The sequence below is a fragment of the Colossoma macropomum genome, unplaced genomic scaffold, assembly GCF_904425465.1.
Source record: "Colossoma macropomum unplaced genomic scaffold, Colossoma_macropomum, whole genome shotgun sequence".
In the NCBI taxonomy this organism is placed as follows: Eukaryota; Metazoa; Chordata; class Actinopteri; order Characiformes; family Serrasalmidae; genus Colossoma; species Colossoma macropomum.
The window spans coordinates 5,141,198-5,160,529 of NW_023494797.1; the positions used below are offsets into that span (position 1 = coordinate 5,141,198).

A 19,332-nucleotide genomic window follows, 5' to 3' on the forward strand; every position below is an offset into this window, starting at 1 on the left:
TGGGATGTGTAAACTTTAAACAAGACTTAAACAAAAGCTGTCTGTGATTTATTAGTGGGGAAACAATTGTCTCAGTTTAGGGCAGCAAGTCATTTATTGCTGTGTTCACTTTTGAAATGCTGGTCCTTAGCAAATGAATGGTTGTTATTGCCAGTGTCCTAAAATGGTCCACTGAAACTCTTGCAAATTAACATTTCAGTATTGGAGATTCATTGCAACAGTTGATTGTTGTTGGCTGACTTCTCTCTCTTCCTGTCCACTTCTCTCTCTCCCTATACAGCCACCATAAACATGAACAACATGAATGAGGGCTGGTACGGAGCGCTGAAGGAGACCATCCAGCAGCAGCAGAACCAGCTGGTCTGGGTTTCAGAGGGCAAGGTGAGGCTTCTGTCACTGGTTTTTGTGTCATTTTGTGTAATTTGTCTTCATAATTGTATATCACTGTGTTTTGCCACAACTCTGTTTTAATTCTTATATGTAACTTTTCAACTCCTTTGCGGTTTCTTTCCTCATGTTTTTTGCCTTTTGTTTTCATCCTATTCTTCTCTCTCTCTCTCTCCTCCTCCCTATCCTCCAGGCGGATGGTGCTCCTGAGGATGATCTGGATCTTCATGATGACCGTCTATCCTACCTGTCTGCTCCAGGCAGTGAGTACAGCATGTACAGCACAGACAGCCGCCACACGTCTGACTATGAGGACACGGACACAGAGGGTGGTGCCTACACCGACCAGGAGCTGGACGAAACATTGAATGACGATGCAGGACCACCGTGCGAGCCAGCCATCACCCGCTCGTCCGAGCCCGTCCGCGAGGAGCTGCCTGTCATCCAGCAACCGCCCGGCTACCCCGCCTACCGGTCAGACGCACTGAGCCGAATCGAGCCAGCTGGCTTCAAGGGCCCCGCGCCGCAGCAGGTAGCGTTTCTCAGAGCCGCGCACCTCCCCTGCTGCCTGGAGGCTATGGTGTGCTTCAGGAAAGGGTTATGGAGGCGCTTCTGAATCTAAAAAAGGGGATCTTTTCAAACAATATCACTGCAATACCCTACATTATGGCGACCAAGTACATATTGTTGCCACGTATTTATTGTGTATGTGTGCACGTGTGTGTGTGTGTGTGTGTGTGTGTGTGTGTTTGCGTGTTGTTTTTTTGTCATTTTTGGAAACGAAAAAGATACGGCTCAGCTGTTTAACCCCCACCCAACGTAACTGTGAACTCTCGTCCTGGTGTGACTCTCTTAGTTTTTCTCATCGATGTCCTCACCTAGGGTGGAGTGAAGCACCGTTGTGTTTAGCTGTTAGCTATGTCCCTCATCCCTGTCAATCAAACTGATGATGTCATTACTGGAAAGCTTAATATGCATGACTGAATTATCAGTGTTAAACATATTACCATGTATGTATTTATCTATCTGGGTCTAATAGTGTCTCTATTATGTTACCGAAGAAGGGTAAAGGCCAAAATGTTGTACCAAATCCTAGAATTAAATACAAAACAGTATATATTACCATCAGAAGCTTGTCCAGTTGTAGATTCTTGCATGATATTGATTCCACATCCCTTTGGTAAACAGTAACACAACACCTTCCGTTTTGATAATGATTCACGTACACGTTACTGCTTGTTAGTGAGGCTTGGATAAGGGCGGAAGAGCATGAGGATTAGATCAGGGCTGAAACATTTAGTTAACCGACGATGTTGATTTTGGATAAACATTGTGTCTTTACTTAACAAAGAAGTTCCATTCTTTATGATGACCCGTAAAAGAAGAAATTATTCGTCACACAGTCAGAACCGTGGTTTCACTGTGACAGGCGTACCCACATAAGCCATAATGGGTAATAAATAAACTGAATAATAGTCGATGCATTGATTTAATGTAGAAGTAATTGTTAGTTGCAGCGCTAATGATGATGGTGATGATGTTGAAGGTGCAGTTCAGGTGCAGTGGCGAGGTTTGTGAGCACCCTGTATTAAACATTTCTGACCACCTTCACAGAAAGCAGAGGCTGCTCTTCCTGAGCCGCTGACTGAGACAGCGCCCCCTGGTGCCCACCTTAATGTAGCACTTCTGAGTGGTGCCACGGAGGGCCCAGCCGCCCCCCCACAGGGCGACCTAGCTCAGCCCCCAGCTCCTGAGCCCCTCCAAACCGGACAGCCCGGGTCAGAGCCCAAGGTACCGCACTATCCGCCCGGCGACGGATTTGGGCCGACCCGGTTACGGCCCAAGCTTGGTGCCCTTTTTCTCTCTTTCTGACTTTTGCCCTGCCTGTGTGCTGCCTCTTCCTTCTGCATGTACGCTGTCAGCATTGTGCCTCCCTGCGAGTGTGTGTGTGTAGGGCTGGGCGATACAGCTAAAAATCTTACTATAATATTTTTTCCATCTCATTTCATAGCAGTATTATTATGTGGAGCTCCTTATGTTTAATTTTATGTATGAATAAGATTTTAACCCTTCAAAACAACTAAATTGATCTGGCTACTCTTATTTGGTTGCTGGTTGTTGCTAGTTGGTACTATTGTGAGTGAATGATTAGACATACATCGCCACCTAGTGTATCTAAGAAGCAATTGTTTAAGCTTTGTCTGTTAATAGTAGTTCAAGGAATATAACAGATATTTTAGAAAAAAAATATCTCAATGTATGTCATCAGTTTTGAAAATAAAAGGTTTTTTAAGATTTTTATAATTATCTTTAGCATTTTATCGCCCAGGCCTGTGTGTATGTGTGTGTGTGTGTTTTTGGGTCTGTTTCTGTATGTGTTGGATTATATGTATTGTCAGTTTGTAACCAGCAGTGGATGAGGCAGGGCCCTCTGCTTGTTGAAAGCGAAGGGAGGGAACTATGATCTTCCTGCTGCTGCTTGCACTCTTTTGCATGGCTCTAAATCGCCTGGGTTTGTTTCTTTGTTAATCTGTGTTGTTGTTGAAGTAGAAATATTAGCAGTATTTATAAATGGGTTTATTTAGTACTTCATCTGATTATATTCTTTAGGTTCATATTTTTCCCCTGCCTGTACTGACTTTGAAAGGTAGCCTTGTTGATTTCCCATGTGTTAGCACTGTAAAGTTGCTGACAGGATCGATATCCGTACTGAAAGGCTACTTCTCAAAATGTTTTTTATCTAGCCTGAAGTGAAACCTTGCCTCAGTATCAGTTGAGTAGTTTTTGTTGCAGTGATTTTTTTTTATTATTTATGGCAATTTTTATGTCCCCCCAGATATTTGTTCGCTTTATGTGTATAGTGTTGTGTACAGAGTTTCGTATTTCTCACATGTAAACCTCTTTTTAAACTCTGATCTTTATGATGGCTGCTTCTGGTTTGACCTGTCCAATAACGGCCCCCTCTGAGTCTCCTCTATTTCAGGTCTTTCCTCTGACTCTAAGCTTCAGCCTTCAGCCATTAATGTGTATTAATCATTTCTGGTTAAAGTCAAATCCATTGATTGCTAAAGTTTACATATTTTCTGTAACTTTTATAATGACTTAAACAAGCTTGTCTTCTGTTGTCTTTATCTGGCAGATGTATCAGAAAGAGATCTACAATGTGGATGAGCAAGTACGCGTCAGTCCTGGGCTGAAGCAGCCTGCCTATAACTCCCAGCAACCCCTTTATCAGGAAGAACAGCCATACAGAGATTATGACCACCAGCCCTACCGCTACGACAGCGCCTACATGGAACCAAAGGCTCGTAACTTTGACTCTCACTTGCAGTATGACAGTCGTGTGCCTCCATACGAAGAGCAGTGGCCTCCATATGACCACCAGGGGGAAGCGCCCCAGCAGTACGACCCCCGCCTGAACTACCAGGATGGACCGGATCGTGACTACAGCCCACCTCAGTCCCACTACGACACAGGCTACGACACGGGACGACCCCGCTACGGAAAGCCCGGACCAGCTCGTTATGATGAACCCCCTACCCTGGCCACAGGTGGCTTTGATGGACGTTCACATTATGACCATGAACCCCACCCCCTACCTTCAACCATGTCCCGCTCCCCTGAACCCCCGAAACAGCAATATTATGAGCCTCCACCTCCGAGGTCTGCCCATGGCCAGCCATCACAGAGGGGTTATATGAACTCAGATGCCCCCCCACCACCTCCCAAACCCGAGCCCCTCCCATCACCACCAGATACAGCCGTCACCGCAGCAGCCTCTAAACCCCTCCCTCCTCCCCCACCAGAGACAGAGGAAGACCCAGCGATGAAGCCACAGTCAGTGCTGACCCGGGTGAAGATGTTTGAGAACAAGCGTTCAGTGTCTATGGACCGGGCCAGAGAGTCTGCCGACCCCACAATAAGGGTGAGTCACTTAGTGTTGCATGCATGGCAGTCAGCACTGTGGTAGTGTTGGATCAATATCAAAGTTTTGTTTTTGATATTGTTAGTAGCGATACATCAGGCAACAAATTAAGAGCCTCAAATCCAATAGTTTATCATGATCCATTCCACCACTCTTACAACACACCCCTTTCTGCCCAAAATATGTAAAGGTGAACAGAAGAATATTTATATTTAAATAAGGAAGTTCCTTTATTACTTTGTGTGTAATATGGGTTGTCTTAATTAACTACAGTAAATTTAACATGAATACTATTTCTGAGTTTAAAATTAGCTATATTGTGGTAATATTAATTTTCAGTATTTCTGTCATGCGGTTAAACTAGCTACCATAGCTAGTGCTGTATAGTTTTAGTGGCCTGTATAAAAAGCACTAGTACAGAATGGATCAACGTATAGCACAGCATCTCAATAAATCACCAAACACCTAAACAATAGCTAAAGCTGGGTAGTTATCTAACACTTTTTTACTGTTAGCTAGTGTAATAACTGGCTAACCCTAACTTTAGCTGTTTCAGTCTGAAAGTGCTGTGAGAGTGGCTATATATTATATACAAACACAAACTCTGCACATCCACTACGTGAAAGAATGTTTTTTCTAGAAAGTACAGCACATTCCCATGAGGCATAGAATTTGTACGGCTTGTTTTAGGAAATCTTTAAATGTTTTGACTGCAGAATTCTTTACAACCAAATAAACAGATTATCAACTCTCTCTCTCACTCACTCTCTCTCACCCCCCCTCCAGCCAGCAGACATGGTTCCTAAACCAGGTGCAGCGTCCGTGCCCAAAGCCAACTCTTTGAGTAACCTCGACCAAGAGAAGACCTTCAGGTAAAGAACAGTGATAGCTTCAAAGATGCCAAATGATGCTGCATATACATCAATTCATATTCGTATCAGCTATATTGGAGTGCATGAAACCAAACATCATGTTGACATTTATACCTGTCTAAACCCACAAATCCAGTCATAGAAAGCAAATACAGAACATATCTGAACCTTTTCGCTTTGGGTAAGCACCTTTTAATCTGATGGTAATTACTACCTCACATCAAGGGTAGTTTCACTGGAAAACAAAAGCTGCTTTTGAGTGCAGTTTTTATAGAGCTTCACCTTGTGGTTTTATGAAATGTCACGCCTTAGCTCTCAACACTGGTGTTGAATTAGACCTTTCTACACCTGCAGTTACAGAACTGTAGCCATACATTAGCAGCTATTGATGTGCCTCCAGTGTTTTATTGATTAGATTTTAGATGTAGGAATTAGTTTGTAGAGGTTACTTTGTGTATGTGTTCTGTAAATGTATTGCTGTGCTTTCTGTATAACTGATCTCACTTTCCCTTTTCTCAAAACCACCCCCATAAACATGCACGCATACAAACATATAGAGCGCCTGAGCCCCAACAGCCCCAGTCAAAAGCCGATGACATTGTTCGCGCTAACCACTATGATCCTGATGAAGATGAAGAGTACTACAGGAAGCAGCTGTCCTATTTTGACCGCCGGAGCTTTGACAGCAAGCCCGCTACACAGCCACAGCCTGCCAACAAACCAGCACAACCACAGGCCCAGCCAGGGACCAACTGTCCTAGGTAACACACATAGGCAGAGACTACTGCTGACCGTGCATACTGTCAACTGTACTTATATATACTATAAACTGTACTTTTAACTGCAATTATATTAACTGGTGACTAGAAGAAAATTTACACCTGATCTTCCGATGAGCTAGCACAGCCAGAGGACCTGCCACATGTGCACACAAATATATTGGTCTAATGCAGAAATTACTCAGTTGAGCATTTGAAAAGAGTGATGAAAACAGGCAGGAAATGTATTCCATTAAGCATATGAGTAAATTTATTGTTGTTTGAATTGTGTTCTGAATCATTCTTAAAATTTGAGTGTGCCAAAAATTCTGACATATGTCTCTTATGTAAACTTTTTCATTAGCTAAATGCTTTTTTATCCACAGTTTATCTCTTGAAGTAAAAGGGGTCCACAGCTTTGGTGTGGCTTTTTTCAAAGGTAGCATCGAGTTAATATAATAGCAAAGGATAATCAGTAGTATATGTACTGCCCCTACATCTTAAATGTGTCACAGATAACCTACCTTACACTGATCTTAACCCAACTATGATCAGTTTTCTCCCCCAAATGGTAAGTCATACATGACATGCAATACAGACTTTTCTTTTTAACTGTGTCATCAAGATTTTAGTCTTCAGTACATGTTTCAGAAAGAATGCAGATGATTTGTTCTGCTATTGCTGAATATTTCATTTGGAAAGACTTATTTGGGTACACGTGCGGATCAGGAATCAGTTTTTGCTTTATGCGTAGGGACATAATTTTTAAATAATTGTGTGTTTTGCTATGTATTTATTACATATTGCTATGTATTTATTAGGGCGGACTCAGTGGACAAGGTCAGCCCTGTTCCCCAGGTAACCCCAGCTGCCGCTCCTCCAGCTCCGCCCCCTACTCTGCCCAAACCTGCTGGTAAATATTGCACATTAATCTCCATATGAGTGCAGTGTTAAAGTTAGAACCAACATTTATTATCAAGGCACAAGCCACAAGGTTTTCACAGACCTTTAATGTTCTTTTAATAAAGTATGCATTCCTTACCATGCTCAGTTATAACGTAATAAAGCATTCCTTACAATGCTTAGTTATAAAGTAATAAAGCATTCCTTACAATGCTTAGTTGCAGACAGCGATATAAATGTGGTATGTTTTTGTCCTTGCTTAATATGTACTGTCCTGAAATATTAGCAACTATTAATCTGCAATTTATACAGATTATTTTTTCTCATAATTTGTAAGACTGTATTTATTGCTGTGCTTTCTGTATTGCTGATCTCATTGATTTTCTCCTTTCTCTCTCTCTCTCTCTCTCTCTCTCTCTCTCTCTCTCTCTCTCCAGCAGCGACACCTCCTCCAGACCCTCACGGATCTCCCAAAGTGAAGCCCCCTGGTCGTGAGGACACAGTGCAGACCACATTCCTTCCCCAGAAAAGCTTTCCAGAGAAATCGCCTGTCAATGGCACTGGTGACCCCCCGAAAACCGCCGGTGCACCTCCCCCCTCCTCCTACAACCGCTATGTCCCCAAACCCTACACAGCCTCTGCCAGGCCCTTTGAGCGCAAATTTGACAGTCCCAAATTTAATCACAACCTCCTGCCCAACGACACACAGGCCAAAGCCCCGGCTAAAACGCAGCAACCGCCGCCTCCAGATCATGACAGCGGCCTAGACACCTTCACCCGAACCACAGAGCACCGGCCCAAGTACCTGCAGAATAACATCAACGCCGTGCCCAAGGCCATCCCTGTCAGGTTAGAGACACAATGTGTATGAGATAGAACATGAGTTGTTGTCATTGTAAGGCCAAGCAAATGTGAATACTTATAAAATACAAAACTGTTTTGCTTGTTTGTCTGATTCTGAAATTACATTTACATTTTGTCTAAAATGAAGCAAGGGAGTGTGTTAAATAAGGACTCAAATTTGACCTAACCTACAATAATCAAGCTGGGTGCTTTGATCCCTTTAGCAGAGAGAAATGATCATTATGTGTACTGTTTTATCTAAACCTGCTGTCTATATGTCAGCCCAAGTGCTCTGGAGGATGATGAAGATGATGATGTTCACACGGTGGTGGCCACAGCGCGTGGCATCTTTAACTGTAACGGCGGGGTCCTAAGCTCCATAGAAACAGGAGTCAGCATCATCATCCCTCAGGGGGCCATCCCTGACGGTGTGGAACAGGAGATCTACTTCAAAGTGTGTCGAGACAACAGCATCCTGCCACCCCTCGACAAGGAAAAAGGTCAGTAAATGCGCTTAGCTAGAACCTAATAGGGCCTACTAGTACTACAAAGACGGTGAAACATGACATTATAAGATCATTTATGATCATATAACAAATACTCCTTTAAGTGTGTGTGCATACGCCTGTGTGTCTCTCTACAGGAGAAACCCTGTTGAGTCCGCTGGTGATGTGTGGTCCACATGGTCTGAAGTTTCTGAAGCCCGTGGAGCTGCGCTTACCTCACTGTGCGTCTATGACTCCTGATGGTTGGTCTTTTGCTCTAAAATCCTCCGACTCCTCGTCGGGTACGCTGCCCTCTAATCTCTGTGCTTTTGGGGCTCTGCGGGGTTGGCTCTGTGGCAAATGCAGATATTGGGCTTTATAGGGGAAATCTTTTACTTCACTGTGCACATTTCTCATCCATGCAAGTGCTCACAAACTCATTGGTTCATTTGCTCATACACTCATTCACTCAGGGTGTTCTTTATATTCATTCTCTTGCTGGTGGCTAATTAAGCATGATCTCCAGGTTCCATGTTTTTTTCTGCGCTTTGCTTTGGACTGCTGGACTTTCCATGTTTCTTCTCCTAAAGGTTTTGTGTGTGTTCAGTGTAAGAACAATCATTTTTACTACGCACAAATCAGTAGATATTATGTTTTTTGTATCTTTACTCATTTGATCACTCATTCAAAGTCTTTTTCAAATTCAAAACTTTTTCATGTGTTGACATCCTGCATTGAGTGAGGAATGTCCTACATTGAACACAGAGCATCAGCAGACAATAAGTACAGACAATCAACTGCACAAAAAAACTACACAATAAAATGTACAGCCATTAAGTATATGACAGTAGAGACAAAACAGTGGACAGTGGGTAAGGGTTAAAAACCCTTAGTCCTCGGCAGTAGTGCTGCCTTCTATGTGTTCATGCAGTATTACTGGTGCACAATAATGGTAATTATCCTGAGCAGCAGGTAACAGTTTCAAAAATGCGGACAGTGTGTACAGAATAAGGTGTCCTCTAAATATAAAGTGACCAGGTAATGTGATGTATCATGTATTAAGTGACCAGCAGTAGACAGTGCAAGAGATGCGAGGTAGACTGAGGTAGTAGTCTGGTCAGAATGTGAAGGATCATCAGGCAGATCTGTTCGGTATTCTCATTGCCTGTGAGAAGTACCTGTTCATGAGTATGGAGTACTTGGCTTGGATGCTCCTATGTCAAGATGAGGGGCTTTGAACAGTCCATGTGAGGGGTCAGAGGGACCTTTTCGGATATGCATATAAAAAGTCTTCTTAGAGAGTAGTGGTGCTGACACGGGTCCCCCTGAAGTCAGCAGTAATCTTTTTATTTTTGATGACATGGAGAGAGAGAGAGAGAGTGTTGTTGCTCAGGAACTACACAGTTGAGTCACATTATGACCACTTCACGTCCACAAGCTGGTGGTGGCAGTGTTATGGTCTGGGGAATGTTTTCGTGGCATTCTCTGGGCCCACTCTTCTATGTGGAAGGTGCTCTCGGCCAATGTGGGTATGATTCCATCCTTGCAGATCACGTACACCTATATGTGCTGACTGTCTTCCATGGGGCGGATGGGATCTCCCAGCAAGACAATGCGGCGTCACATGGTTAGAAATGTCCGATATTGGCTGGAAGAGCGTGACCAAGACTTCCAAGTACTACCCTGGCCCGCTAATTCCCCAGACTTGAACCCAATTGATCATCTGTGGGACCGTGTTCGCTCTATGGATCCTCCCCCACGCACCCTCCAGCAGCTGCGGGATGCACTGCAGTCAGCATGGGTCCAGATACCTGTGACAACCTACCAGGACCTTTTTGAGTCACTCCCAGCCCATCTAGCTGCTGTCCTTGCTGCACACAGTGCAGTGGTTACTCTGGATATTAGCGGGTGGTCATAATAATGTAACTTGACTGTGTATTAAATACAGTTATAGAGTGAAGAACTCAGTCCAAGTGTGTGGAGTCTGTATGGGGTACGACAGTGTGATTTCTGAGCTATAGGAGGTAAGCTGTATTCTGATAGAGTTGTCCTTGTTGTTGAAGTGGAATAAGGCCAGATTTACAGAACAGCTTATGTTAACCCTCTTGGAGTTCTTTTGCCTGTAGGTGTACTAGTGAGGTCCAGTGTAACAGATGCATGCAAGCTATGACCATATGCTCAAAGAACTTCATGAGAACTGGGGTGAGTGCAACAGGGCAGGAGTCGTTATGTCACTGGACAGCAGCTTATACCTGGGAGATTCTGAAGATGCCTGTGAAGACATCAGGAAGCTGGTGGGCACACAACTAGTGATATAATCAGGGCTGATAGCTTTGTGTGGGTTCCTCCTGAGCAGCGCTCTCCTCATGTCTACCGCAGTCAGAGAGAGCACCTGGCCACAAGGGCTCTGGGGTTCAATCTTCACTGCTATCTTGGTGTTGGATGCCTAAAAATCAGTTATAGTTGTTCAGAGCATCTGGAAAGGCAATGCTCCTGGTGCAGGCAAGGTGATTCTTCTTTGTATAGTCAGTGATAGTTTGAATACACTGCCACATATGTTGTGAGTCAGTGTTCTTGATTTTTCAGTGCATAGAAGGCCTTGGCTTTCCCGGTGCCAGTGGTGAGGTTGGTTCTAGCTGCCCTGAGCACCGTTCTGTTAGCTGATCTGGACACAACATCATAGGCTTTGGGTGAGGAACTACCCTCACTGATCAGCAAAACCCTCTTGGTTGGGTTGTATAGTAACGGTTCAGATGATTGTTGCATCACCCACTTACTTACTTATGTAGCCAGGGACCTGTTACAAGGGGATTCCTCTTCCTTACTTTCTCTCTCTCACTCTACCTCTCACATGCTCATTCACTCCCTCTCTTCTTACCTCTCTCATTCTCAACCACTACATATCTCTTACTGACACCCCTGCGGATTAGCAGCTAATTACCCCTCATTTAGAAACATGTAGAGAAAAAAGGCTGGAGGAGAAATGAGGCATCCATTTCTTGTGTTGTCCTGCTTCTTTGGGAGAGGATTACCAGTCAGTGCCTCTAATCCCTCTATTGTAACTCAAAACTGTTCTCTAGCTTCAACTTCAACTTCTCCTCACGACCCCGGCGCTCTAACACTTTTCTTCCTTACAAATCTGAATGGACAAGCTCAGCCCAGCTGGGAGCGCTAACTGAACACTCACTTTCACAGAGGCTCTGTAGCCCTTATGGAGGAAACCTGCTTCAGTCTGTATCACTTTGGACTATATTCTAGTGCCATATCATTCCCTTTAACCTTTTTACTGAGATGTTTTCTGATTAACAAGGGTCGTTTTTAATAGTACAAAAGTTAAAAATCGATTCCCCCTTGTAACAGAATCCATGACACAAGTCATGGGAGAGAAGGTGAGAAAGGGAAGAATCAGTAGAATATGCTGATTAATACACTGCTCATTTAAAGTGGGGTGACACCTAGTTTTTCCATAAAAAATGTTTTTAATACAAAGGAGCATGTGTCCCTTTTTGGTTTGCAATAGCGTAACTTAATAAAAACTAACCAGGTTCTTCATATGAACAGTTACTTTTTCCTTGCATTCCTGACTGTTCATACAAAGAAAGTGCTCAGCATTTATTGCTACAGGGATCGTTTTCAGTGACAATGTGGTTTAAATATTTATTGTGATATTTCCTTCAAGTTATTGAGGACCAAGAAAGAAAACATGCTTATGTGTATTGAAGAAATGTAAAAAGTCTAGGTGTCCTCAGAAGCTAGGTGTTCATTTTTAAGAGGAAATATATTTCATATATCAAGCAAGAAACATATATGTGATGGACATGGCCAGTATTTGCTTAACTCTGAGCTATAAGAGATTGTGTTTTGTCCTTAGTTTTTCTTTCATTTTTTCCCATGTAGTTGTGAGAACTTGGTGGTGCCAAAACAGCAGATTGGGTCTTATAACTGAACACGAACAGATCTGATTTTGTAGTTCCCAGAGCTATAAAAGAAGAGGCAAGGAGAGTTCAATTTTTAATGCAATGCTTAAAAGTCTCTCAAATGGATTTTATATGGTTTTCTTGTGACAAACTCTGGATGAATATCTGCGTGAGATTATATCTGTGTGATCTAAAAAGCTTGTATCTTTCTCTACACAGTCTGAAGGGAATAAGTGTGTTCCACTGAAATTACCCTGCTATATTTTAAGTGGCCATTAAATCCACTCCAGCTTGAAATGCTTCAGTTCACCACAAGTTTTGGATGGGGGATCACACAGGACTTCATTGAAATAAGGTTTTGTTTTTATGTTCAGTTGTAAAATATTACCCACAGTATTGTTCATTTTTCTTTTTCTGTGCTCTCTCTCTCTCTCTCCTTTTTCCTCTTTATCCAGGTGACCCCAAGAATTGGCAGAACAAATCTCTCCCTGGAGATCCAAACTACCTGGTAGGAGCCAACTGTGTGTCTGTGCTTATCGACCACTTCTGAGGAGCCTGTTACTGAATGTGAATGCCAGGATAAAAGAAAGAAAACACTCTTTCCCTCTCCAAACTACACACGTGCACACACACACACACACACACTGCCATTAGGGAGGGGACGTTTTGGCAGTGATAAATGAAGGATGACTGCGCTTTGATTCTGTTTACTGTACCCATGGAGACTGGAGGGAGGATGACTTTTTCTGAAGTGCTGTTCTTCTTTTTCTTCTTCTTGATCTTCTTTTCTTTTTATAAGTGCTTAACAGCTCAAGAGTAAATCAGAAGAATAAACTTTTTTTAATCCATGATGGACTGCATGCTCCGTGCCACTGAGAATATTCCCACCATACGCCAAGTTTCAGATTCTCACCGCTGACAAAAATTCACCTTATTTTTCTCCAGGATTTGCCATGATCTTCCACGTAGACTTTTACTATAGACGATATTAAGCTTTTAGCATATTTTTACTATATTCAGAATGCACACTACATGTATAGTGTGAACATAATACACAGTGGAATTGAGGTTTTTATGGAATAGCAAATTTTATTAGACTTTTCTGTCAATTGAAGCGGTTACCACAGCACTCTAAACATGAGGACTCACACACACAGTAGGTGCAGAGGGATGAGAGGAAGTGTAGAAGCGGTGGGGTGAAGGACTATGACTGAGGTGCTGGAAATGAAGGAAAAAAGGAGGTGAAGGAAGCACAGACCAGTTTCCTGAAGCTATATTCAATTTCAACATGAACTGGTGCTCCTGTTCCCCATTGGTTGTCTTCTCTAACAGTGATGACTACCTATTGATACATCGCCACTTATACCAATGGACTGGTGGAGTGAAGCAGTTGATGTTTTCAGCGCTGTGGAGATCTATGCATGTCAGACTCAGGTGCCCAGACTCCTGCTCTATCTACTCTTCTCTGTTTCTCTTTCTTAGTTCTTTATCTCTTTTACCCTCCCTCACTTTCAACACCTCTTTTCTCTGTCACCTTCTCGCTCTCACTCTGTCTCTCTGTCTCACACTCCTGCTAAAGCAGTGATGCCTTATCTGTGGATTTACTCACTTTTTCAATAATGAAACCTCTTTTTTTTCTAAGTTATGATGGAGCCTGATTATGGAGGAATAATATTGTCGTTCTGCCATTTTGTCAATCCACTGTATAAACTAAACCTGGGTTAATACACAAGAACAATTAAGGCTAAAAAAAAGTAAAAAAACATATGCTCAGTTGACCTGCTATGCACACAATTCCTGACAAAATGGAAAAAAAAATGAGAAAATATAAAAATTGGCTGTACATAAAGCTAGCATATGGCCTTTGTTCTTGGTTTGTAAATGACTTTTTTATGTCTTTATTTTGTATAAAACTGGCGAGAAAAAAATCTTTGAAAAAAAAAATAATGAATGCAATGGAAAAAGTTATCTTTGTATTCTGGTTATACCCTTGAGCCTTGGAACTAGTGACTTAGCATTAATAATTCCACTTTTTCTACCAGTATATCCTCACTAATGTCTAAATATAAACATTTTTAACAGTCGCCACAACCTTTTTATGCTTTATTTGAAACAAAAAGGAAAGTGCTTGATTTAAACGCTCTCAGAAGATTTTTCTGGAAAAGGGTGTGCTCTGGTTCTGTCTCACTTATTATTTGTGATACTGGATGCTGTATTATGTGCCCTGAAATGTATTTTTCTACTAATAGATGAAGAATTGTCACACCAGTAATATTTTTTTTCTTTTAGATAACACAGCTTCAGTTGAATATTAGATCTTCACATGTGTGACTTTTTCCCCTTTTCAACACGATTTTAAGTATACCACTGTATTAATTAATAAAATCATTTTTAAAATAAATGGTTTGGTCTTATTTTATCCATAGTGCAGATCCTATGTTTATTTTATTTACACATTGGGATTATAGTACCTTAAAGTATTTTTGTTTGTTACAGTGTCAGGCTCAAATGTGGCACTATGGAATTGTTTTACTTGATTTAACACACTTGAATCAACTCATCTTAATTCTAATTTGAGCATGCTGGAGTGGTGTGAAGAGTAAACAGAGAGCAGAGCATGAGGACCCGGGTTCGACACCCTTGCCCTAGATCAAAATCAAAATAAGCTAATATGATTCAGCCTGCACTGACTGCAGTATGGTGCTATTCTACCATGATGAGCAGATTATGTATAATGAATATTTGAACAGTGAAGTAAAATTGGGTGTTTCTGTCGAATATTCATAAAATACACATCAAAATTTGTATTAGGTTTTGTATCAGAATGTCAGGCTTTCAAGTTAAGACATGTTGACCCAAAGTCCTTTTTTGTCCTACAGTTTGGGAAAGATAAAGCAAATAAAAGTATTTGGTCATTTGGACTAACTTGCAGTGCTCGTTGTAAATCACCATTGAGAATTCTTTTTAGTCCAGGCTTAGGCTTAATCTTGCTCTGGGAAATTGTTGCATAATGTCTTCCCTCTGAAATTCTCTGCCAAGCCTTCTCATCACTTAAACAGAGATGCCAGTTCATGTACTCTTACATTGTTTCCCAACATTGCCACCATACCCAATGGCTTGTACCAACCCAGCACACAATAGCATGTGACTACTGTACAGATCTTGTCATCGGTGGTCATCTGTTGGGCCCTATTCAATGATGGCTGGGGTAAAGGATGGCTGTTAATTTCCACAGCAATAGATGGACTACAGTCTGTGTTTATTAAACTACAAAGTGCACCAATACAGTAGGTGTACTTAATAAAAATGGCAAATATGTGAAGGTGTACCTAATAAACAATAGTGTACATTATCAATAAGGATCGGTAAGCCTCTTCCATGTGCAGCCATATGGGTCTGAGCCATGAGACTGCCTTGTGTGCTTAGGACCATGTTCTTAGTGCTGAGGGGTCTGCTTTCATGTAGCTTCTGTATTTCTCCACTCAAGATCTCTGAATGTGAAGTCATGATTTGTTCACTCGTTATATTCCCCATACTGTCTGTGATGCTGTTATTTTGGTGTTTCTCTTTTTAATTACTTTTCTATCGTGAAGCTGTGGTCCTCCTTGAAGGACTCAACCATCAATAATTGTTCACTCTTCTGGTAGTTTCTTTCTTTTTAAGACATTCAGCATAGATAATTTTGCGATTCCTGATTGCTCTGCAATGGTTCCAACTGCTTTTTGCCTTAATTTTGTCTTGAGAATGAATTGCTTTTCCAACATATTCAATTATGTAGTTTTCATTTTGCTTTTTGCCTTTTACATTAAAGTTAGGCACAAGGTACTGACTCCATTGTCTTCAGCCAGCCCTATACATCTACAGCTCTTTTGTGTGTTTTTTATACAATTAAAATTTACTTGCCACCCAGTGCACAAAAAGGGCATTGGTTTGAAATGCAAATCTCTTGAGCATGGGGTAAAAAAACATCTTGTGCTGTCCCAATGTTTGTGTTTCTCACTGTATACCTTCTAGGTTCTTGTCTTTAGACCTGAAATTTAATTTCAAAGGCCAAAGAAAATTTTGCCTAAAACCTCTAGTATGATAGTCTGCATCTGTCTGGTTGTAGGCTAATATAAAACAGATGCTCTTGGAAAATGAAATGAGATTATCAAGCTCCAGCAATGGAGCTTCATTCATTCATTCATTCAGGGCTCCATTTCTGTACATTTAACAAATTCACATATTTTACCTAGAAATGGAAGGCATACATATCTTTCCATCAAGTCTAGTTTGAAGAAATTTGACCTTCAACCTTACTGTAATTACCTTAAAATTCTAATATAAAAAATAGTTCCTTTTTGACCTTGTGCTTCAGTGGGAATAAATGCCATGAAGATCTATTGCCATCCAAAATAAAAAAAAACAACTATTAAACCAACTATAAACAACAACTGACGAACCCTAACATATGGGATGAACATGGAGGTGCATGTAGGTGCTGAAGCTGGGCTGTGGGACTTATCAAATCTCTCAACCCTTTGCATGTCAGAAATCACTTTCCGTCCTTAACGCTGCAGCATTGCAACTGTGCAGTTACTTGTTCTGGCCCACAGGTGGCGCCAAAATGCTACTATAGACTTTAGTGATGTGAAATGCGCCTGCAATCTGACAGCCCACAGAAACATTTTTGGCTTTACAGTTAAAATTTGGCATATGTTAGGCCTCACTCCTTACCATGTTCGTGCTAAAGATTCAGGTAAAAAGCCCATTTTGATATCTTAAAATGAGCAGTTGGAATAGAAATATAAACCAAGGCATAGTGTATAAGTGATGACAGGTTCGATTTGGCCATAGCGTTGTCCATTTCAATTAATCCAAGGTGCAAATAAGGGGTTCACTGATTTGTATGTTACTGTTGACAGTCCATTTACAACAACATTTGCTTTGGTCAGAGTCTAAATGTGAAAACAAATTCAGAGGATGTTGGTATTTTGTGTTGCTCTGTTATTAGGTTACATTTTGAAAGGTGATTATTCAAACTATTTGAATCCTAAAACATGGACATAAACATTGTGTCAGAATATAGTCCTCACAGGCCTCAGCATTGCAGAGTTTAACCACTGAATCTCGGTAAACACACTTCCATCTACTCACCAGCTAATGAGGACGGCTTCATGACTTAGAAAGGGGTTTTGTGTCCAAAACCACATGCTATGCCATAAGTGTTATAAAAATGGTTGTACTACTGATGGTGATTTACTATTTTGACTTACTATTAGAAGGTTGGACATGGCTAGAAAATAAATAACACTAATCTCTGCAGGGGTGTGGCCCTTCAGGACCTGTGTGTTGACACTCAGATGAAAAGAACCAATTCAAAAAAATGATTTATTTGAGTTGATATTGCTAGCACATACATTTATTATGGGTGTTGCAGTGTCTCCAGTCAGTATCATTCAGTTGCCTTTATCTATTATAACAGCCCCAACACAAACTCACTGGCCACTTTATTAGGTGTACCTACCTTGTATCTATACTCAGTGTCCATTTTATTAGCTCTTTTCTGCTTACCGTATAGGTATACTTTGTAAGTCTACAATTACAGACTGTAGCCCACCTGTTTCCATCCCCCCTTGTACTCCTCAGCACTGCAGTGACACTGACTTGTTAGTGATATGGTAGCGAGTGTGTGTGCTGCACAGGGTGGATCACACACAGCACTGCTACTAGAGGTTTTGAAAATTCTGTCACTCTTGGACTGAGAATGGTCCACCAACCATAAATATCCAGCCAACAGTGTCCTGTGACCACTGATGAAGGACTGTTGGATGACCAACACAAACTGTGCAGCAACAGATGAGCTATCGTCTCTGACTTTACATCTACAAGGTGGACCAACAAGGTAGGAGTGTCTAATAGAGTGGACAGTGAGTGGACACAGTGTTTAAAAACTCCAGCAGCACTGCTGTGTCTGATCCACTGATCCACTCATACCAGTGTAATGCCACCCAAATAATACCTGCTCTGTGGTGGTCCTGACCACTGAAGAACAGGATAAAAGGGGGCTAACAGTTTATACAGAGCAGTGGCCACCAACCCTGGTCCGGGAGATCTCCCTTCCTGTAGAGTCTAGGTCCAACTGCAATGTGCCACACCTGCTCCAGCTAATTACCTTCCAGAAGTCCTTGATTGGTTGGATCAGATGCATCAGCGTTAGGTGAGGGAAGGGGCAGCATGTTAGATGCAAGTTGGAACCACACTTTGCCGTAAGGTAGATTTCCAGGACGAGGGTTGGTGACCACTGGTTATAGAGAAACAGACGGACTACAATTTTAACTACAGGGTGAACCTATATGATACGTGGAGCTGATAAGATGGCAGTGAGTGTGGAGCAGGAGTGCCCAGTCTAGAGCACACTTGTTTAATGAACTGGCCTCAGTCGTCAAACAACTGACCACATGTGCTCCTACCTTGGTGAAAGAAACACGGATAAGATTAGATACCAGGTACATGTGCCTAATAAAGTGTCCAGTGAATAAGTGCACACTGCTGCCTGTACCTGTTCTTCCACTATCGCGGTGTGGTCGCTAGAGGGCGCCCGTGTGTCCTCCTCTCACACCCGTCCTGCCTCAGTGTGTGTATGGCTTTGGACGAGCGCAGCTCACACTCCAGCACCTGGCACAGGCGGACGCAGCATCCAGCTCACTGCAACCAACCTGCACTTTCACTCCATTCATTTCTCCACGCTGAGCTCCTCCTCACACCATCCACCCCGCAGCCATCCTCCCCTTCATCAGCACGGCTGCGAGGTGAAGCGGCTGATTTCACTCCTCTGTGGTGACCGCGGCGAGGAGGAAGCGTGATGATGCCTGGAGACGGTTTTTGACGGATCACCTCTCGTTTCCTCGAAGTAGGTGACGTATCTGCGTGCGGTTCCTCGGCCGTTTCTATCCTCTGCACTTGCTTGAAAGGACTGCGCAAACCTTCGGCGCGGTGAGGGAAAACAGAGGAGAAGCGCAGAGGACGCGTTTTCCACCGTTTATGCCCGTTAAAGGCAGATCCCTCAGGGATGGTATCTGCCTTCTGTCAGCCTGCAGCCAGTTCGTCTTTATGTCCTCCGTGTCGAGGAGAACCGGGGGCTAAAAACTGAAAGCTTGTCTCCGTCCACTCGCCTCTCACTTATACCGAAGTTTGGAGTGTTTTTTCCCTCTTTTTCTCGTCGCAGTCATGCCTGTGGCGTCTGTGCCCAGGGCTCGCTCT

At 42.4% G+C, this 19,332-nt stretch overlaps 1 protein-coding gene across 6 annotated transcripts in view; it reads left to right on the forward strand.

Annotated features, from left to right (window-relative positions):
- tjp1a (tight junction protein 1a) overlaps positions 1–12,914 on the forward strand; it is a 69,398-nt gene extending 56,484 nt beyond the window's left edge. For 2 of the 6 annotated variants that reach the window (XM_036584105.1, XM_036584103.1), the window contains exons 18-28: positions 281–381; positions 581–919; positions 2,002–2,178; positions 3,527–4,312; positions 5,099–5,184; positions 5,742–5,945; positions 6,764–6,855; positions 7,283–7,694; positions 7,971–8,188; positions 8,332–8,475; positions 12,546–12,914. In XM_036584105.1, coding sequence (XP_036439998.1) covers positions 281–381; positions 581–919; positions 2,002–2,178; positions 3,527–4,312; positions 5,099–5,184; positions 5,742–5,945; positions 6,764–6,855; positions 7,283–7,694; positions 7,971–8,188; positions 8,332–8,475; positions 12,546–12,640 — 2,654 coding nt within the window. In that variant the 3' untranslated portion in view covers positions 12,641–12,914. The remainder of the gene's footprint in view (positions 1–280; positions 382–580; positions 920–2,001; positions 2,179–3,526; positions 4,313–5,098; positions 5,185–5,741; positions 5,946–6,763; positions 6,856–7,282; positions 7,695–7,970; positions 8,189–8,331; positions 8,476–12,545) is intronic. The other 4 variants (XM_036584104.1, XM_036584108.1, XM_036584106.1 and 1 more) reach the window with 4 other exon arrangements.
- The last annotated feature ends 6,418 nt before the right edge of the window (positions 12,915–19,332 follow it).